This window comes from Manis javanica, chromosome 7 (genome assembly GCF_040802235.1).
Source record: "Manis javanica isolate MJ-LG chromosome 7, MJ_LKY, whole genome shotgun sequence".
Lineage (NCBI taxonomy): Eukaryota > Metazoa > Chordata > Mammalia > Pholidota > Manidae > Manis > Manis javanica.
Window position 1 is genome coordinate 37,281,821 of NC_133162.1, and position 21,980 is coordinate 37,303,800.

Below are 21,980 nucleotides of genomic sequence, written 5' to 3' on the forward strand. Positions count from 1 at the left end.
TTCAGGTCCAAGCATCTATATAAGTGCACCTGTGCAGGTAGTAGGAGAAGTCCTCCTGGGGGGTGGGGTGGGGAATGGCAGAGAGCTGACCTCCATGGGATATATTCTGATTGTCAAACTCAAACCAGTAAGCTCAGAAACATCCCCATGGTAGTGGTGACCATCCCCATTTTACAGAGGAGAAAAAGAGTTTGCTCCCAGAGGTTAGGCACCATGCCAAGGTCATTCAGTTGGAAGGTAGCAGAGCTGACACTTGAACACCAGGTGGGGCTGCCTCAGAGACAGGTTTGAGGAGGGAGAGGTGACTCTCAGGGCACCTTGCCACTAGATCCCTGGTGCTGGCGCAGGGCAGGTGCCAGAGGACTACCCCAAACAGAGCGGAAAGACCCCAGGACTTCCGGGTGTGTCAGGCGGAGGGGACGGGGACGGGGATCCCCTCGGGTATACTTGGAGTAGCTGGGTCCTGGGAGGCGGGTGTCAGCCGTCTTCCCGAGCTCCCCTGGACCTATTTGGGATCCTGGCGCCCCGCCGACCCTGGTAGGGCTGGCGCCGGAGATCAGGGCGGCTGAAAGGGGCGAGAAGCGGGGCCGGTCCAGAGCAGAAATACGAGAAGGGAGAGGGGAGGGAAGGCCAGAGAAGAGGCCGGGGAGTCCTTCCTGGGGCAGGAACCCAGGCCCCCTAGGTGGAGCCTGCCCGCAAAGCGATTTTGCAGATGGAAGGAATTAAGTGGGAGGAGGAGAGTCCTTTGGTGATAGTGAAAGGAGGGAGAGAGAAGTGTGTGTGTGTGTGTGTGTGTGTGTGTGTGTGTGTGTGTGTGTGTGTGTGTGTGTGTGTGTGTGTGTGTGTGTGTGTGTGTTAGAAAAGTCGAGTCACACACACACACACACCAGAGAGAGACAGAGATAGGAGCTATTTAATCTGAGAGAGAAGAGAGCGTATGAGAAAGGAAGGAAAACAGAAAAGAAAAAACGAGAGGAAATGAAATAATTTGACAGGATTTGGGAAGAACCGGACAGAAGAGCCGAGAGCAGAAGAGAGAGATGGGTTAGGCCGGGGCAGTCAGCAGCTCCTGCCGGCTCCCGGACCTGGGAAGGGGCCGCCCAGGGGCGGGCCAGCACGGTACTACATATGCAGATAAGTTCATTTCCCTGCTTACCCCGCCCTCGCTACTCCATATTCAATAAAACTGCCAATGGAGGACGAGGACAGTGCCATAGGGGGCGTGGCCTATGTGGACCCCTCCCCTGGAGCGGCCGCCCAAGAGGTCAGCACTGAGGCAGATAGCGGATCGCGGGGCGGGGCGGGGCCGGCGGCGCGGAGTGGGCGGGCCCAAAAGTTTCCTGCCCAACTTTCGTGCCTCCTTCCTCCGCCAGCGCGCGCTGCGGCTGCAGTCGGGGGGAGGAGGCGGCGGCGGCGGCAGCGGCTGCGGGCAGCGCGCGGGGCGCTGGGCACCGGGCTATCGCCGTCGGGGCTCGAGCGGTGGGCAGTGGGCGCAGGCTCCCCGGTGCCCGCCCCTCCTCGGCGGGGGGTGGGGCGCAAGCGGGCGGCCGGGGAGGGGCCGGCACAGCCGCCGCAAGATGAGCCTGCTGTCGGCCATCGACACGAGCGCCGCCTCGGTGTACCAGCCAGCCCAGCTGCTCAACTGGGTCTACCTGTCGCTGCAGGACACGCACCAGGCGAGCGCCTTCGATGCCTTCCGGCCCGAGCCGCCCGCCGGCGCCGCTCCCCCAGAGCTGGCCTTCGGCAAGGGCCGCCCTGAGCAGCTGGGCTCGCCCCTGCACTCCAGCTATCTCAACAGCTTCTTCCAGCTGCAGCGCGGAGAGGTGGGTGCTCCAGCACGCCCCCGCCCTCCGTCGACCCTGCTGGGCCTTTTCCTATCTGCCTGCTCTTCCTGGCCTGGCCCAGCCTGACTCCCTATTGCCCGGCCCTGCTTGGCTTGGCTTTGCTCAGCTCTGCCAAACTCGTCGCCCGATGTCCCCGGGGCGCCGGGAGCGAGTCACCTCCCGCCTGAGCCCGGCCCAGAGCACTTCAGGCGCGGGCGGAGCCCTCCCGCCCCTCTTCCAGCCCCGGGCGCTCTACTGGAAGGGGACTGGGGGCGGGGGCCGTCTGAGCGGGGGGCTCTGGATTCTCTCCAGACAGTCGGGGCGCAGCCAGGGCGGGGAGCCCCTTCCAAGTGTCCGTCCCACGCCCAACCCCATTCCCACCCGCTCCCGACTTGGCCACCACTGGCTGGGACCGAGAGTGAGGATTCTGCTCCGAGCTCCAGTGGAGGGCCCTAAAAATCTTCCCCGACCCGAAGGGCACCCTAGAGAGCCGTGAACTAGCCGAGAGGGCTTTTCCTGCTGTTCTTATGCAGGGACCCCCGAGATACATCCTCCAGCTGCTTGCCCTCCCCCAGCCACATAGGAAGTGGTTTTGAGGGCTTGACCCCACAGACTGCTCTGTCCCCCGCCCTCCGAGCCTGGAAGGAAATGAAAGGGAAATCCTCTTGAGCTCTTGGGAGCAGGGCTGGATAGGGGGAGAGGTTCCAGCTGCCTAGTGCCTTCTCCAGAAACCTGGGCCTGCCGAGTTGCAGTCTGCGTGTTGGGTGGGTTCAGCTACAAAGCCAAGGGGCAGTGCATCTTCCCCAGCCAGATGAATACACAGACTGTCAGGACTTCCCAGCCCCTTGTCAGTAGTCTTCTCCAGAGCCTTAGTAGGTACTTGTCTCTTCTTTCAGCTGGACTCTTCTCCTCCATTCCCACTTATTTACTCCTGCCACATTTGGGATTTCAGAACTTTCTGTGGCCTTCAACCCCCCTTTTGGCAGCTCTCTCTGCAAAAGTGCAAGGGGAAGGGTGGGGGGAGAACAACATGTGGGTTACATCTAGACGTGAGCACACCAGGTAGTCTGAGAAGACTTCGAGTCCGAGTGGGTTGGGAGGGGAGGCCTGTGTATGCATGAGTGTGCTGGATGTGGGAGAGGGAGGCCGCGGGTCGCCCCTTCTGGCCCCCTAATGTGTTTAACTGTGTTAGTATTGGCTAGGACGTGGACATATAAACACTGGCCTTAGACTCAGAGGTGGGCTAACACCAGGCAAGCTGAGAGAAGGACTGGTTGACCTGTGTTGTGCCAGCTGGGCATAATTGAAGGAGATGAGTCTGGAGAGGCACACTGTGGTGCCAGGCGCAAGTATTTGTATGTCAAAGCTCTTTGTAAACTGTAAAGCACTCTCTCCACATGAGGAGTTGTTCTTGGCTGGGAACCTTTCTTTCTTGTAAGAGACTTTGCCGCCTCTTCAGGGAACGGGCTTCAATGGGTAGTGACTTTGGAGGGCAACTTGTGGGGCATTTCTTAAGTGCCTGGATCTTTTCAGTTGTTTGTTCTTTTATCAGACATTTGTTGAACTTCATGTGTGCCACTGGGATTCAGTTGCAAGCTAGTGGGGGCCCCAGATTAGAAGACAGGTGATCAGTGGGTGATTTCACGGGTGTGCTGTGGGAATCCCAAGTGAGGAAGGTGACCATGACCACAGGTCACGTGGGATCCCTGATCAGCCTCCGCTAGCCTCCCTCTGCTCCCACCCAGTGGTGGTCTTCCCCAAACGTGGGTCTCCACTGAGAGGGCCTGGGAGTTGTGGGCCATTAAGAGTCTGCTGAGGGGGTAGGATGTTGTGCCTCCTCTTAGAAGCTTCTGGCATCCACGATCCCAGCTGTATCTCAGAGACACCTTGTTCTTGTCATTTCACTGCCACTTACCTCAGTTTCCGCATGAAGTTACATTCCTTCTCTGGGTCCAGTGTAGAAGAGGCTGGTAAGGGTTTTCTAGAGCAATGGTGGAGAAAAGTCTGTAGTGGCCTGACTTTGGGGGAACCCCTTGTCTCTGGTCCCTGCATTCTCCCCAAGTGGTGTATATGGATTTGAGATCTACCCGACAGGAGAGGGTGTGTCTACAGAGAGGCTGTGTTAGGGGAGGTAGAGGGGCTCCGCCTGTGCTCACAGGCCAGCGGCTTCCTTGGAAGGGCTGGAGGGTTGTGCCTGCTGACTTCTGGAAGTCTCTTGGCGTCAGGCTCACTCACTCTCACTCCCTACCCTCTTTACCTCTTAAACCCTCTTGGAACCTCAGCTGTGCTCCTGGGGACAGGCCTTCCCTGCGTCCAGGGCTTAACCAGTGACTTAATATGGCTCCAAAATAGCAACTGGCCAAGAAAGCAAGAAAAAAATACTCCCCCACCTGAATGCCACTAGGGGACTGTTTGGAAAGGAAGCAAGTTATGTGTGGAGGGGACTTTATGAAGGGACCTAGGGGCCCAGGAGTGTCGCCATTCTGTACAAGGCCTGGCAGGCCCAGTGGCAGTGCCTGCGGATGTGACTTGCATGCTGACCACTGACCACGGCCTGTCTGCACCAGTCCCTGTGCCAAGAGCCCACCCCCTCTTGCACCACCCCCAAGCTTCTCCCACCACAATAGCAAAACACCATGAATGCAGCTGGGATTTGGGCGGGGGGGCTGAGGACATGGGGGCACAGAAGCTCATTGTGCCCCTGGAACCTCAGCTCTGGAAGCTGAAGATAAGCCAAGGGTTCTGAGTGGAACACTGGCCCTGGGAGCAGAAAGAGAGATGGTAGAGTTCACGTGCAAGTGCAGGAACAGCACCAGGAGGAGACTTGGATGCTTGGGGGGGGCTCTTCACTTGTCAGCTTATGGTAAGGGTGCCAGGCCAAAGCAGGCACAGGCACTTTGTGCAGTATTTTAAAAGGTCTCTGGGTCTAGAGACTGGGCTCTATGAACCTCAGATGCAACCCCTGATCTGTGGCAACTACATGTCTTTGGAGAGAGAACCCTGAGGCTCTTGGCTGAGCCCCTCCTCTCTCTCTCCCCAGGTACCCAAGGAAGGCACCTAGAGGGGGTGGGGGCTGGGCAGAATGGGGATCTTCCCAGCCAAGTTTTGTCTGGAATTTAAGTTCACATAGTGAGGGCTCTAAGACTCCAACTCCAGAAAAGCAGAGTTACCCCTTTGTTGAACACTGGCCCTTGGCCCCTCTGATGGGTGCCCAGAATACCTCCTGGGTAGTCCCTGTACCCCCTCAAAGGAAGATACAGCTGTCCCACTCCAGGTCAGATTCCTAGGACAGCTGTTTTCTTTCCCTTCCTCCAGGGACAGATGTGACTTGAAGTTGTGACCCTGTGGTCAAGTGATGTTTTGTGGTATCAGGGGAAGGGATTTGAGGTCAAATATGTTTGGAAAGCATCATATACTGTCCTTCTCTTGGAGACACAAAATGCCCACTAGCATAGTAAAGGATCTGAGAAGTCCTGTAGTACAAAGCCTATTAGGCTTTTGTCAACCCATTTTCTATTACTTTGACCAGAGATTTTTTTTGCCACAGAATACCTGCCAGTATTCTTCTGAATATCTGCAATCCCTGGGTATGCTCCATTGAGGCACACCTCTCCCTTGCTGGATTGTTCTACCCTTACGAAGCTCTTCCTAGAGTTGTTAACCCAAATGTCCACCCCAGGTCCTAGCAATATCTCATGCAGCACTGGAGAGCCCATCCTCTTTGTTGCTGTGATCCACCCACTGGAGATTTGAGAACAGCAGTGAGGATGTCACAAGGCTTGCCAGACAGAGCTCCAGCCCCTCAGCACAGACAGGGCTATTAGGATTCTTAGGGAATGACTGTGGTATCCTGCTCTAAAAGGTCCCCAGGTATTAAATAAACAAGTCAATAAAGGGTCCTGAGGTCTTGACAGTCTTCTGGAGGTTTTGATGTATCACCTTCACAGGCTGCCTGACCAGTGTGAGAACACAGCCACATACCTATGTGAGGATGGAGGTTTGCCCCACTGGGGCTCACAGCGGGCTTCCAGGGCTGACGTTAGCTCCCAGAAGCCTTTGGAGTCTGAGCTGTGACACAGGCAAGAAGGGCTATCTGTTGAGGGCCTCTTGGCTGAGATGGCCTGACCCTCCCTCCATTAAACTAAGTTGACAGGGCAGGCTTAGGCTCAGAAGAGAGACCACAGCGCATGGATCTTCTGAGTCAGGTGGGAGAGAGGAAAGTGAGCAGCTGTAGTAATTAGCAATCAGCAGTGGCAGTGAGTTAGGTGCCGTCAGCACGAGGAAGAGGGCCCTGCAGAGAGAATGGCCCTTGAGGAGTGGCCCCTTACTCTTTGGTGGTGCTTCATTCTTGGTACCTTGCCTCACAGCTCCCATTTAACAGAAGAAAAAGCAGGAGCCTGGCAAGTCTCCCAGCAAATCGGTGGCAGAGCTAGATCTAGAACTCATATATTCGAATGACAGTTTTCTCTGTGGCTCATCCTGCTGATCTCCAGGATGGCTTTCACCTGGATCACTGGGCTCAGTGCAGGGCAGGCAGGGACCAGGGGCATTCTCTCAAGCTTCAGTGCCTCTCAGGTTTTGTCCCTGATCCCAAACCTTTTGAAGAGTGGTAGGCATTGCTTGTGGGTGCTGGGTTTCCTGCTGTGTCCCTGCTGCAGCCGTTACCCAGAAGCCCAAGATGGGGCTCCATGGGATGGGAGCAGCCATGGCCTGGCTTGGGAGAGGCAGAGGAGATAGACAACAAGTACTTTCTAGTATTTCCATTTCATATTGTAGCCTGTGTGCAGCATCCCCATTGTCCAGATAGGGAAACTAAGGCTCTTCAAGAAGGCCATGATACATTCAGGGATTCAGTGGCCGAACCAGTTCTCCAGCCGAGGTCTCAGGCTGCTGTCCTGTGTGTATGTGTGGTGGTGTATAGTCTTTTACTCTGTCCTCCTCTGGCCATACTGGTCTGCTAGAGGTTTCTGAAATCACCAAGCAGCCCCATTCTCATAAGCTTTTGCAGTTGTTATTGCTTCTACCTAAAATGCTCTTGCTTGCCTTTGTACAGCTGACAGCATCCAACTTACTCCTTCCTGGCACAAGTGGGTGCTCATTCTCTGAGAGGCTTTGCCTGGTGCTGTGGTGGGGGGCACCCCTCCCTCCAGCCTCTGTGTTGTGGTACATGCATCTGGCAAAGCATGTCTTGATGATTGGTGCGTTAGGAAATAGACATTGTATGTGTCTGTCTTCATAGCTCTTGTTGGCAATCTGAGAGTAGGAATCCTGCCTTTTTCCACCTCTCAGTGCCAGTATCCAATGCTTGGCCACTGTCTGGGACATACCAGGTGCTCAGTTAACATTTACCGGGTAGATTGGTAGATGAATGACTAGAATTGAACCCTCTCCTCCTCTCTTCCTTCTCCAGACATGTGACTATGTGAATGCTCTCTGCAGTCTCTTAGCCTCTTGTTTTATCTCATGGAAGAAATGGTGAGGGGCTGGTTGGTTAATTGGAAAGAGCTGACTTGGGAGATAGTGAAACTCTGTCTCTAAGGGTGTCCCAGCAGGAGCTTAGGTGTGCTAATGGTTCTGGACCTCCTTTGGTTATAGACCGCTTTGAAAGTCTGAAGACAGCCAGAGTTCCTGTCCTCAGCACTAACACACAGTGTACAAGCATATGTGCACACGCAGACATGCATTGGCACATGATTTCAAGGGGATCATGGCACCCTCATGTTAACGATGGACCCCAAACCAAGAACCCCTGTGATAGAGGCTGCAAGCCTCAGTGGTACCCTAGAATGGCTGAATATGAGGGTCCCTTCTAGTCCTCAGGTTCTCAGATCCCTTCTTTCTGCTTTTATCCAATTATTACATCCTAGAAGTGAGAAGCATCTTGGTCTCCAATGCTTATGCTTTAGCTGGACACAGGGCATATATATGGCTGCCCAGGGAATTGTGTTTTGCATGCCCTTGGCCTCCAGGAGGCAATGGGCCTCCAAGAGGACCCTTGAGGTTCCTGGGTGAAGAGCCCTCTGTCATGGCTAGCCTACAGGTCAGCTTTGGACTTTGGAAGCAGGAGCAGAACTGGGGTCTGTCCACACCTGGGTACCCTCAGTCAAGGTGGGGCTTCATTTTCCCATCAGCCAACTCCTTGCTGTGATGAGTGGTTGTCTCTCTCTCTCCCCAAGCACAGCCCACATCTGCCTCTGTCTGTGTATTGGGGGGGGAGGGGTGTTTGACTCCGAGGCTGGAGCCTCAGATTGACCCAAGGTAGATAGATAGAGGTGGAAGAAGTGCGGATCCCTTGGAAAGGGCCAGAGTCATTTGTGAGACGAATGGTTTCTTGTCCCAAAGAGAGGAGAGTGTATGTGTATGTGTGTGTGTATGCACGTGTGCATACATGTATGCATGTGTACACATACATGTGTGGTGGGGGGGCATACAGGGCAGCTTTTGACAATAAGAAAACAGTTGTTCAGCTGATGAAAGGAGCCCCACAGAGCTGGGGAAGAGGACCAGAGAGTTGTCCCTGCTGGGCTGTCTCAGACATTGGGGGCATGACTAGCATCTGCTTTGGCCAGGCCCCCTGGGACACAGCCCTCCCCACCCTGTGCTCCCTGCACGTACGCCTTCTGTCTCTTCTCTTCTCTGCTCCTGTCTCATCTCTCTCTCAGTTGCCCTCAAAAGCTTCTGCTCACCTGCCCTGATTCCTGCCTGTCCCCCTCCCACTGTGCCTTCTTACTGTCCTCTGGGGAAGGAGGGGCACACAACTTGGCTAGTGGAGTCATCTCTGGAAATCTCTGCATCCACACCTAGATCCTTCAGGAGAACGACCAACCTCAGAGCCCAGACCCTCATGCAGCTCAGAGAAGCTGTGCCTCATCTTACCAGGGCTGAGGGGCTTGGCAATATGATGTCATAGGGCCAAGGAGAGTGGTCCACGTCTGGTGTTTCCTTCTGGCTGCAGTTCCTGTAGGAGAACCTAAGCCTTGGCAGCTATGTGGGGACTGAAATATAACAGGCTAACAGATCTAGGTGTGAATCTCTCCTTAGCCACATACTGGCTATATTACTTTGGGCATATTGCTCAGCCCCTCTGAGCCTCAGTTTCCAGCTCTATAAAATGGTGCCAATAGTGCCCATCCAAATAGTGTTCTTGCCAGGTCCAGGAGCACTAAGAGAGGGAAAGCACCCAGTCAAGTATATGACACAAGTAGGATCAGAACAAATGTTAGTGTTTTCCCTTCTAACTTTCCTCAACATCCAGACCAGAACCCTGGAGAAGTTCCAGCAATGGGCAGCAGACTGACGCTCTGTCCTCAGATGTGGCATGAGGATCCCACACTTCCTGCTAGCTGCTGGGGTCACTGACCCAGGGACGAAGGAGAGGGGGTTTCCCCCCAGGAGTGATCTAGGCCTAGATGGCTCAGAGGCTGCCACCCACCACACTATTGGGGCTGCCCTCAGCCAGTGCCTAGAGCAGCTTAATCTGGGGGGAAACACCCTCCAACATAGTCCATGGAAACTCAGAGACCCCAAGTACTTTAAGGTGTTAGGGCATCCATTACCTCGTCTATCAAGTGGGGCTCCCAGGCCCATCCCTGCCTGTGATTATCTGCACCCAGGAGCAGCAGATTATCTGCAGGCATAAGGGGCAGCAGGAACTGGGCTCTGGGGCAACGGGGTTACAGAATCTTTGCCTTTAGGGATGCCCAGCCTTGTGGAGAGATGAAGAGGCAAGTTCATCTCCTCTTCTGAGTAGAGAGACTTCCGAGTTCTTCCAGGCAAGTGCAGGGGAGTTCTGGAGTGGTCCCCACCCTAGCTTACAGCACTGAGGGTCAGAGCTATGGCCAGGAGGTCCAGGAGGTGCCTAGAGGAGGCTGGGGCCTTTGTGGCCAACGAGGCCACAGGAGCAAGCACTGAATCTGTGCTTTCCATTCTGTCCTTTGGGGCCCTCAGCAGTGAAGGAGGGAGGGGGTGAGTCCAAGGCTGCACCACTAGTTAGAACTATATCAGGGCCCAGGTCCTGGAGGAGGTTTGGGTGACACCGAAGGGGCATTCCAGGGGGAATAGCAAGTGCAGAATAGAGGGAGAGAAGCAATAGCCCCAGGGACCACCGAGAGGAGCAGCCTGGCTGCCACAGAGTTAGGGGCTGCCTGATGAAGGGGAAGCTCCTGCCTTGCCTTGCCCTCCAGCCATGGACAGAGTATTTAGAACAGATGGTGCACATGTGGATTAAGTGCTCTCTGTGTGTCTGGCTCGGGGACATCTTTGAGAACCTGGGTGTCTGGACCTCAAGACATAGGACTTTTCCCTACTCCATGTTACATTTTACAGACAGGAACCCAAGAGACCAGACCCTACTGTGTAGCTGGAGGGGAGGGAGCTCCCTGGGTCCTGGCCTCCACTCTGTCTAGTCCCCGCAGGCCTTGGATAGGGCCCGCGGAGAGGCTGACTCGCCTTTCACCTCCCTGGCCTGAGTTTGGGGCTTCGGAGAGGAAACAGCTTGCTGCCCCACCCGCCCTCCAGCCAGCTGGCAAGCGGGGCTCCTGGCTCTTAGGCCTGCCTGTGTGCCCTGGCCTGGGCCTCAGTTTCTCCATGTTCAGTGTGAGAGTGAGGTTGGGTCAGCCGACTGCTCTGTCCTTCAGCAATAGGTGGAGGTACCTGGAGTTGGAGCCAGGAGAAGGGGGCTGGGGCAGCCAGGAGGGCCAGGGCGGAGCACGCTGCTGGTGGGAGAGGCTTTGAGGGAGCTCTGGCCTTCTTCTCTGACCTGGAGCTGCCTGCGGTACAGGGGCAGATCCAAAGCTATGACCCTCCTGAGTTAGGGGGCAGGGGTGTCGAGCTGCCAGGGAGAGGGAAGCCTGTGGGGCTGCCCGTGGGCAGGGGAGTGTGGCCACAAGATGGGGGAGAGGTTTTTCAGGGTATAATTAGTGCACTTTCTGGCACCCACCAAACTTCCCCTTCCTCTTGACAATTTGCTGCCAAAACAGCCCTGATTCCTGTGGACTTGCTTAAATCTTTACCAGAAAAAAAAAAAAAGAAAAAGAAAAAGAAAAGAAAGAAAAAGGGGGGAAAAAACAAGAGGGTTGTTATTTGTAAAATTGCATTTCCCAGCCATGAGGATGAGTCATGCCGTTTGGAGCTTCAAGTTTCTTGTTTGGATGAACTTTTCTCTGGGAGGCCGGGGCGACAGCCGCTGCCCTCCCTTAGGCCAGTTTGGGTGGGGAGAGGCCTAGCGTCAAGTGAAGGAGAGACCCTGGTGTTGCAAAGTCCACGTGCTCCCAAAGCCAGTTGGGGCTGGGCTGGTTGTACCTGAACTGTCCGGGGGAAGCTTTAAAATGCTGCTCTGGGCTGTGGGGAGAGGGAGTGGGGAATTGGTGCTTAATGGGGACAGAGTTTCAGTTTGGGATGATGAAAAAAATCTTGGAGGTGGATGGTGGTGATGGTTGCACAATAATGTGAGTATACTTAATGCCACTAAGTTATACACAATTAAAAATTGTTACAACTTAAAAACTGTAACAATTTAAAAATCGTTAAAATGGTAGACTTTATGTAACGTATATTTTACCACAATAAAATGATGCAGATTCTGGGTCATCAGTCCCAGGGGGCTGTTTTGGTAGTTCTGAGGTGGGGCCTAGAAAATTATTCCCCAGGTCATTCCGTACAAGTCTGGACACACTTGTCTCATCTGTAAATGGGCATAATGACTCATAGGTGGGCATCAGCTACCTTCATGAGGGTAAAGTTTCCAATGCCTGGGACACAGTAGTGCTCAGTATATGTTACTTTTACCATCTAATCCCATTTCCATTGGCACCCTCCCCATGCCTCTTAAGGCTGTATAGTATCTGCTGGAATACCTTCAGGGTGGAGGCCCCCCTGCCTGTCAGGATGGACAGCTTCACTGTGGGCCCTCTGAGAGCTGGAGAGCTGCCCTCAGACTGAACGCAGTTTGGGTGCTATCTCCTGCTGGTCCTGGGCTTCCTGGCAGCCCTTGGCAGTGGTCGGGCGGAGGTGGTCATTAGGAGCCTTGTGTGCTGTGCCCAGTCCATCGGCTGACTGTGTGTTGGCCCTGGGTGGCCCTGGATCTGGTGTCTGTACCTGTCCTCCCAGATCTCCGTCTCTGGTCCAGACCCACATGAGGGAACAGGCTCAGGGAGGGAAAAGGCTAGCGGAGGGTCATGTACCAGAGTGTCTGGGGAGCCGAGAAGACTAGTAGCATGCAGTGGGAAGGCTGAGTCCCCCAGGAAGGGACTGTCAGACCCCAGAGGTGGGCTGAGTAGGGACTGAGGGATACACGTGGAGGGGCGGGATCCATCCTGGGCAGGGAGGGCTACTGATCGCCTGGGGCCAGCCCTTAGCCCTTCCCACACTGAGGGGACGTAGAAAGGACTGTCCCTGCCCTAGGCCCCTGTGTGCTCCATTTTTGTAAGGGAGCCTGAAGCAGCTTCCTCTCATGGGCGCTTCTCCCCAACAAGGCTGGGGACTACAGAGAGCAAGGTTGTATCTCTCCACTAGACCCAAGGCTCCCCAGGGTCCACAGTTCACTCCTGGAGTTCTCGAGCAGCTAAGCTGGGGCCAGGGGATGTCCAAGCCCCATGCCCAGGTTTGTCAGTGACCTTCCTGGAGAAGCTGCCTCTTTCCAACCTTGGCCTTGCCCCAGGAAAGGGAGCCCATGGCTGTTCCCTGCCAGCCTCACAGGCCCCACCTTTGCTAAATTCCAGTGGGCCTTGCTGCCCATAGCCTGTGACTCCTATAAATAGTGGCTGTATACACTAGGAGGGGGCCTGGGCCGTGTCTGCTTTGAAGCCAGGCAAGACATCTGGTTCCTGTCAACTGGAGGTGGGAGAGGTGGGAGAGGTGGGAGAGGTGGGAGAGGTGGGCCGCTTCCTCCCTGGGCTCCCAGAGAGCGGGCCTGGGCCAGGCTGAGGGCTCCCTGGACACAGTCTGCACAGGCCTAATGCTGCAGGAGACCAGACAAAGCACTCAACTTCAGTCTTTTCTTATGTACAACAGAAACAGTGCTAGAAGCTGATGTTCCTCTTCCTTGTAAGATGGGGAAACTGAGTTAGCTTGGAGATAAGTAACTTGTCTAAAGTCACACCCCCAAGTAAGTGGCAGAGCCCACATTTCAGAAGTTGCTTCTGCTATACCTCCTTACCTCTTGCGGTGTGTAAGGAAGAACTAACAATAACAGTCATCAGCATTGTCATTTACTGAGTGGTACCTAAGTGCCAGCAAGAGATAAAGTGCTTTATGTCTGTGACCTCATATTAGCTTCATAGAAACCCTAGGAGGTAGCTACTGTTATTCTTGTTTCTCAAACAGGGCCGCTGAGGGCCATAGTGGTTAATTGGCTTATGTATGGACACAATTAGAATTAGGATTTGAATCCAGGCTCCAGGGGACCAGAGCCCATGGGCAGCCGAAGGGTCCGTAGGAATTCACATATGTATGTGTGTGTGTGTGTGCATGCGCGTGCACGCATGTGTGCATACATGTATCACCCATGGGAATTCCTGAGGCCACAGCTGCAAATGAGTGTACCCAGGCTCCTAGAGCCCTCACAGCCTCTGTCCCCACAGGCGCTGAGCAGCAGTGTGTACAAGGGGGCCTCACCTTACGGCTCCCTCAACAACATCGCAGATGGCCTCAGCTCCCTCACCGAGCACTTCTCCGACCTGACCCTCACGTCTGAGAGCCGCAAGCCTAGCAAGCGGCCCCCACCCAACTACCTGTGCCACCTGTGCTTTAACAAAGGCCACTACATCAAGGACTGCCCCCAGGTAAGGCGGCCTAGCCCAGGTGGGGCTGAGGGGCCTCTCCTGACCTGTGGACCAGCTTCTGTGGGTACGCAGACCCAGCAGGGTCCCTTCCCCATGGCCTTCTGGTCCCTGTCTTTTTGTCTCCTCTGGCATTTCTGAGGCAAGGCTGGCTGGTGTAGACGGGACAGCCCCAGCCTGGGCCTGAAGTGGCTAGTCAGCAGTCTGGGTGGGAGGCTCCAAATAATGTTCTGGGTCTTCCAGCCCCCCAGTCTTCCTGCTAGGGTGGGCCCCGTTACGGTGGGGCAGGGTGGGGGCCAGTGGTCCCCTCAGCTCTTCTGAGTCCCAATCTCCTCACACTCACAGGGAAGGAATGCAGGCTCTGGGCCAGGGATCCAGATGTGCACCCCCCCAGACCCCACCTCTGCAGCAGCATTTCCTCCTCAGCACACTGTCCGCTGCCTACTGCCCCCAACTTTGTGCCTCCAGGACAAGTCTGGGCGAAGGGACCATGGCATGTCTCCCTCAGGGTGGGGATGGGGCCAGGAGATTGAGGGTGTGTGTTGGGAGCAGCTACCGGCTCTCACCCAGTCTTTTCACCAATGACAGGGCAGGGCCACAGGGGCCATATCCCACTCACAAGATGACCCCTGACTCTGACAGATAGGGCTTGAAATCCTGGGGAGAGAGGTTTAAAGTTGTTTACATGCAGTACAAGATTATCAGTGATTTTTTCTAGTATTTTTTCATATTTTCTAATGTTTTTATAATGTGGTACTACTTTTATTTTATGTATGTAATGGAAATGGAATCCTGGAAACCCAGAAAGTCCATGAAGTCTTACCCTCCCAATGCTGGAAGCCAAGGGTGGGGCTGGGTGGGGCTGGGTCTCATCAGGACCACTGGGAGGCCGAGATGTGCTTGTTGCTCACGGCTCTTCTCAGAAGTGGCCATGCCCTGCTTGAGGTCCTTGCTACTTACAGAGTGGCTGGGCACAGCTGCATCATTGCTGCTGGGAGCTTGTTAGAGATGCAGCATCTCAGGCCTAGCCCTGACCTGTGTTTTAGTAAGATCCCCGGTGGTTCATGTACACCTGTGGTCTCAGCCTCCCCCAACCCCGGGCCCTGAACAGTGGGAGCTAACCCACTGCTGGCTGGCTGTTCTTCAGATCTGCACGCCAGTGGGCTCTGTGTGCCCCTCAATGTACACACGAAGCAAGGGGCCCTTGGCAGGAGATCTCAGCATAGGGTAAGGCACCTGCCCGCCAGGGTTCTCTGTGTGGGACAAGCGGCAAATGGACAGCTGAGGATCTGGTTGCTCCTCAGAGATGTGCCCATGGCCCACCAGTCAGCAGCCCCTTGTGCCCCTCCCCCAGGTGAGCCCCCAGCACAGGAGGCCTCAGCCCTCAGTCATTCACTGCAATTCACAGTTCACAAACTTCCCTGCATCGCCTCCTGCCTGTGAAGTGGGCAGGGCAGGACTTAGCCCCATTTTAGGAGGAGGCAGGCTCTGTGCTGCGTGCTGCCCTCTCATTGTTGCATTAGATGCTCACAACTACCCACTGTGTTCAGTGCTCTTATTAGCCTCCTGTTACATGATGCTTTGCATGAGTCAAGAACTCATACAGGATCATGGAGGCAGTCATTGGAGGGCTGGGATTTTAACCCCGGCAGGGAGATGACAACTCGGACACCAGCGGGTGTGCCCATGCTGGGCTTCCAGCCTGGGAGAGCTTCCAGGAGAGGGAGGGCTTGAGTGGGGCTGGCAGGCTGTTGGTAAAAGGGTGACCAGTACGCAAAGGCAACGGATGGTGAGCCAGGGGTGGAGAGATGGCGAAGGCGTGTTTTAGAGTGTGTGTGCACACACTGTGCTCTCTCCAGACGGGGCCAGTGCTCTTCTCACTGTGGGGGCAGAGGGTCCCTGCCTCGGTGCCTCTCACCAGCACAGTGCTAACCCTGTTTCTTCCTTGATATGGATTACACAGCATGCTCACTCATCTTGTGCTGGGCTGTTAACTATGATGGAAGCAGGAGTGACAGCCATATTTTACAGTTAAAGACAGTCTCAGGTGCAGTGTGGAAGAGAGTGCAGAATGTGTCTGAGAATGCCGGTCTTGGAACCTTAGCGCTCTGCTTCCTTTTACATCCATGCCATGCCCATGCCAGGCTCAGATTTCTATGGCCTATTGAGCCTCAGTTTCGCCCTCGAGCTCGTAGAGGCCCTCTTCTGACTACATCTCAAATCTGATTCTATTTGTGACTCCTGTAGGCCCACGGATCTCCTACCTTTCATGAAAGTTTCATCATCTGTAAAACGAGGCTAATGAGAACACTAACACATAGGACTGTTGGAAGGATTCGATGAAGTAATGCATGGAAAATGTTTAATACATGCCTGGCACCCCATAAGTGCATAATAATTGCTGGCTAGCATTGTTTTTTTTCCCCTGGGTCACAGTGGAGAGTGCACCTACCTGGAAAAGTACTAGTTATTTTGTAAGACTGGAATATTATAGAATGCTCCCCATCCCTCACCTGACCACAGGTTCCAGGGGCATGTGCTGGGTTAGATTCATCTCTGTATCTTCATGCCAGCCCAAGATATGGCACACAGCATGTGCTCAGTACAAGTTTTCCTGAATGAAGGAACATGGAAACCTTTGTTTCAAATGAAATATTATGTAAGAGCTTGGCATATATAATATTTAAAAGTGGAATGCTGCTTTTGCTAACAGCTTTAATGAGACAATTCACATACCATATATTTTACCCATTTGAAGTGTACAAGTCAATGATTTTTAGTATATTCACAGAGCCATGCAACTGTCACCACAATCAATTACAGACATTTTTGTCACCTCAAAAAGAAGCCTCATACTCTTTAGCTATGACTCGCTAATCCCCAACCCCTAAGGATTGTCAGCCCCAATTAGATTGTCAAACACTAATCTACTTCCTGTCTCTAAAGATTTGCTTATTCTGTACATTCCATATAAATAGAATCATATAATATGTGGTCACTGGATTATTTTGCTTAGCATATTGTTTTCAGTGTTCATCGATGTAATAACATTTATCAGTTCCATGATTTGGGAAGTGTTCCATCGTGTTCAATTTTCTAGAACAGTTTGTGAGTATTTAATATTAATCTTTTAAATGTTTGGTAGAATCCACCTGTGAAGCCATCAGAGATTGATCATTCTTTTGTGGGTAGATTTTTTAAAATCACTAATTCAATCTATTCGTTATATAGGTCCATTCAGATTTTCTATTTTTTCTTGAGTCAGTTCCTATAGTTGTATATTTCCAGAATTTGTCTATTTCATCTAAAGTTATCTAATTTATTGGCATACAGTTGTTCTTAATATTCTCTTATAATCCTTTTTATTTCTGTAAGGTCTGTAATAATGTCACTCTCTTTCATTTCAGATTCATATAATTTGAGCTCTTTTTTTTCTTGGTTACTCAGCTAAAGTTTTGTCAATTTTGTTCAGTTTTTTAAGGAACCAACTTTTGGTTTAGTTGATTTCCTGTATTTTCTATTCCCTACTTCATTACTTTCCACTCTAATCTTTCTAAAAATTAGTGGTAAAATTCATATGATGTAAAATTTACCACCTTGGTCATTTTTAAATGTACCGTTCAGTGGCATTAAGTACATTCACACTGTTGTGCAACCATCACCACCCTCCATCCACAGAACTCTCTTTATATCTTGCAAAACTGAAACTCTGTACCCATTAAGCAATAACTCCCTATTTTTCCCTCCCCCAACCCCTGGCAACCACCATTCTACTTTCTGTCTCTATGAATCTGACGACTCTAGGTACCTCATGTAAGTGGAGTCACACAGTATTTATCCCTGTATGACTGGCTTATTTCAGTTAGCATAATGACCTCAGAGTTCATCCATGTTTTAGCATGTATCAGAATCACCTTCCTTTTTAAAGGCTGAATTATAGTCCATCGTGTCTGTGTTCATCTGTATGTGTATATATGCACCACATTTTGTTTATCTATTTATCCATCAATGGTCAACTGGATTGCTTCCACTTTTTGGTTTTTGTGAATAATGCGGCTGTGAAAATGGGTAAACAGATATCTCTTTGAGTCCTTGCTTTCAATTTCTCACTCTAATCTTTATTACTTCTTCCTCCATCTTACTTCAGGTTTAGTTTGCTTTTCTTTTTCCAGCTTCTTGAGGTGGAAAGTTAAGTTACTGATTTTACATCTTTCTTTTCTTTTTTATGTAGATGTTTACACCTGTAATTTTTCCTCTGAGCTGCATCCCTTAAGTTTTGGTATGTTGTTTCTTCATTTTCATTTATCACACGGTACTTTCAAATTTCTCTCATGATATCTTCTTTAACCCACTGGTTATGTAGGAGTGTATTGATTAATATCCACCTATCCATGAGTTTCCCAAATATATCTTTTAAATGATTTCTAATTTTATTTCATTGTGGTCAGAGAATATACTTTGTGTTATTTCAATGCTTCTAAATTTATTGTATTTTTCTTCATAGCCTAGCATTTGGGCTATCCCGGAGAACAGTTCATATGCTCTTGAGAAGAAGATATTCTGCTGTTGTGGTGGAATGTTCTATAGATGTCTGTTAGGTCTAGTTGAATTATAATGTCTGTGTCTTCTGTTTCTATTAATGTTCCCCTAGTTCTTCTATCCAGTATTATAAGTAAGGGTATTGAAATATCTATTATTGTTGAATTGGCCATTTTTTAGTTTAATTTGGTCAGTTTTTGCTGCATGTATTTTGGTGTTCTGTTATTAGCTGCACCTGTGTTTACAGTTGCTGTATTTTTCCCATGGATCGATCCTTTTACCATTATAAAATGTCCCTCTTTATCTCCAGTACCATTTTTGTTTTAAAATCTGTTTTATCTGATATTACTGTAGCCAGCTTTCTTACGGTTACTGTTTGTATGATAGATCTTTTTCCATCCTTTTACTTTCAATCTATTAATATGTTTGGATCTAAAGCGCATCTCCTGTAGACAGCATATAGTCTGGATCTTGGATCCTGGTTTACTTTTTATCTAGTCTGAAAATTCCTGCCTTTTGTTTAGATGGTTTAGCTCATTTGCATATTGATAATGCTATTATTCATGCTTTTTCATACATGCTATTATTGATATAGTTGGATTTAGTTCTGCCATTCTACTTCTTGTTTTCTAAATTACTCATATCTTCTTTTGTTCTTCTGTTCCTCCTCTATTACCTCCTTTCATACTGTGATAATTTTCTAATATAATGTTTTAACTTCTTTAATGCCCTTTTTCACTATTTTTTAGCTATTTCCTTAGTGGCTGCCCTAGGGTTTATTTTATACATCTTAACTCATCAGAATCTGCTTCAGATTTATACTAACTTAATTCCAATGAGATACAGAAATGTTACTCCTTTATAGCTCTATTCTCTTTTCCCTATTTTGTGGCATTATGGTCATTCATATTATATCTATAATTCAACAAACAGTAACCATAAGAAAGTTGGCTATGTTAATATCAGATAAAGCAGATTTTAAAACATGTAATTTTATATGTTTTAGAGAAGCTGAAAGAAGAAAGGAGAGCAATTTTATATCTATAGCTTTTTCATATTAGCCTTCTTAATTCCCAGTTTCAGTTCTCTTCATTTGTTCCTGTGGATTCAAGTTACCACCTGAAATCATTTCCTAACCCAGACAGATTTGCTCCCCCACCATCTCCTGTGTGCTGTTATATATTATAGCACAAATAATACAATTATACACATACTGTTTTATACAATTGCTTTTAAAACCAGCTAAGAGAAGAAAGGAAAAGAAATATGCACTTACACTCTTTTACAGTTACATAATCACTTTACAGGGCTCCTTGTTTTTTCATGTGGACGTGTACTATTGTCTGGGTTCACTTGCTTTTAGCCTAAAGAACTTCCTTTAGTAATTCTTGAAAGGTTGGTGTGCTAGAAATGAATTCTGTTTATCTGGGAATGTCTTTCTCTCACTTTCAGTTTGTAGAGATAGCTTTGCTGGGTATAAAATTCTTGGCTGACAGCCCACCCCCACCCCCACCATTTTGAACACATTTAATATGTTATCCCACTGTCATCTGGCCTCCATTATTTGCGATGAGAAGTCAGTTGTTAATATTATTAGAATTTCATTCTAAGTAACATATCATTTTTCTCTTGCCACTTTCAAGATTTTTTCCTTGTTATAGCTTTCAGCAATTTTGCTATGATGTATTCATTTTGTGTTACTTGGAGTCTGTTGAGCTGCTTGGCTGCATTGATTAAAGTTTTTCATAAATTTGGGAACTTTTCAGCCATTATTTCTTTGAATATTTTTTTCTGCTCTTTTCTTTTTTTGTGGAATGATTTTTAAATGACCTAAATACTTTTCAAATCTTAAATGGTCTAATTGGGGATGGAATGTGCATAACCCTGGATCAGCCCTGCCTAGGCCCTGAAGCTGCCCAGGAAGCCCCAGGCTCTGAGGAAGGCAGCAGTGAAAATCCTGTTAAAACATTCACTGCCAGTGGCTGGAGTGGTAGGACACAGGAACCAGGGGATGGTGACCTATTAACTGATTCTTTTCCAACCTTAAGGGTAGAGAGAGGTATCCAGAATTGAGTTTATCAGAAAGATGGCACTTCTCATGGGTCCCAGGGGCAGTACAAGGGGGATTGAACATTACAGAAAAACTGGGAACCTCAAAAGCAGAGGCAGAAGATGCTGAAGATCAATTTCCAGTGTTCTTGAATGGCATCCCCTCTTTGTGGGGTGAAGCTATGCCTGGGCCAGGGTCCATCTCCAATCAGTGTCAGCATTGGCCCAAGAAAGCCCAAGAGTCAAGAATGTCTACCATTCAGTTCTTGAAAAACATCCTGCTGTTCTCCCCACAGTATGCCAGGCTTCCAGTTCAAGGGTAATAATATTATTAACAACAATAATAATAGTCTCTAAGCATTGACTTTACCACTCAGCTTAATATGTGGTATGCATTAGCTCATTTAATTATCTCAAAAAATCTATTGGGTCAATCGCCAGATGATAAAACTGAGGCTCAGAGAAGTTAAGTGACTTGCCTAAGGCCACAGAGCCAATGAACAGAAAATCTAGAATTGGAACTCAGGCCTTCCTGATTCCAGAGCCCTTGCTTTTTAAATTAGGTTCTACTATCTGCCTTAGCATCCAGAGTTTGACCTCTACTGTCCTTCTCAGAAAATCATGGTTCTTTAAAAAAATAGGGTGCAGGAAATAGAGACAAGGACAATGGTGACAGAGGCCAAATCATGCCTGGTCTGGCCAGGTTGATGTGTCTGGTAGATTACATTCCTGATTTAGTCCCAGGGTCTAGTGCCCTAGTGCAGTCAGGGTTGGGGGTGGAGGGTTCTGACTGCCAGCTCTGATGGCTACAAAAAATCCCAGCTGACTGTAGGAGAGTCATGCTTTCTGCTGGGCCTACCTGCAGAATGATGTATGCATCTAACACTGGCCTTGCACACTGACATGGCAGAACTGTGAAGACCTGAGTGTCAGTGTCTCACTCTGAGACAGCTGTACTTGTCTGCATGGGTATGTGTGTTTGTAATGGGGGCTTGACTTGGTGCCACATCCATACACAGGACACAATCACTTCACCCTTCCTGAGCTCCTACTGTGTACCAGGCCTATGCTAGATAAAGCCCTAACCATGTCCTCAGTGGGATAGACAGAAACACTACTGGCTATAGAGTGTGATCAGGGCAACAGCTGAGGTTTGCACTGAGAGACTAGCTCAACCTGGGGCTTCATGGTAGGCCTCAGAGAGGAGGAGTCTGGATATGGCGTGGGGAGGCTTCCAAGCAAACATGTAAATAGCAAGAGTATGCTTTCCGGGAACCATAAGCCCTTGGTGACTGCTGGCACTTTGGGTGCCTGAGGGGAGGAGTGGTAGGTGTGGTTGCAGCAGGTGGTGAAGGGCTTGCGTGCCAGGCTGCACAAACTTGGACTTTATCTGGAGGGCAGGGAGAAGCCATCCAAGGGTTTTAGGTGACATGCTCATATTGGCATTTTGAAAGATTACACTGTGGCAGGTTGGAGGTCAGGCTGGAGGAGGCAAGACTGCAGATGAAACCAGTCCAGGAACATGGGTAGATGATAAGACCAGATTTAAGGCAAAGGTGAGCAAAGGTTGAAGGTGAGGGGACAAATTCCTGACACTATGAGAAAATATCATCTAAGGAGCATGGTGACAGGCAGATGAAGAGGAAAGGGATAAGATGTCATAGAGGTGGCCATCTGGACAAATAGGGTGCTAGTATACTGGGATACAAATATATCTGCCTGAAAAAATAGGCTCTCCTTCACTTATTCATTCAACAAATAGTTATCAAGCAGCTACTATGTGCCAAGCACA

General features: G+C 50.3%; 1 protein-coding gene across 3 annotated transcripts in view; it reads left to right on the plus strand.

Annotated features, from left to right (window-relative positions):
* Nucleotides 1-1,372: 1,372 nt before the first annotated feature.
* ZCCHC24 (zinc finger CCHC-type containing 24) overlaps nucleotides 1,373-21,980 on the plus strand; it is a 59,474-nt gene continuing 38,866 nt past the window's right edge. Inside the window, exons 1-4 of one of the 3 annotated variants that reach the window (XR_012133141.1) lie at nucleotides 1,373-1,823; nucleotides 13,403-13,603; nucleotides 13,946-17,879; nucleotides 18,105-19,635. Coding sequence is in view for 2 of the 3 variants with exons in the window: in XM_073240732.1 (XP_073096833.1) it covers nucleotides 1,578-1,823; nucleotides 13,403-13,603; nucleotides 13,946-14,185 (687 nt within the window). In the remaining variant the exon portion in view is untranslated. Of the gene's footprint in view, nucleotides 1,824-13,402; nucleotides 13,604-13,945; nucleotides 19,636-21,980 lie in introns of those variants that run through there. The other 2 variants (XM_073240732.1, XM_073240731.1) reach the window with 2 other exon arrangements.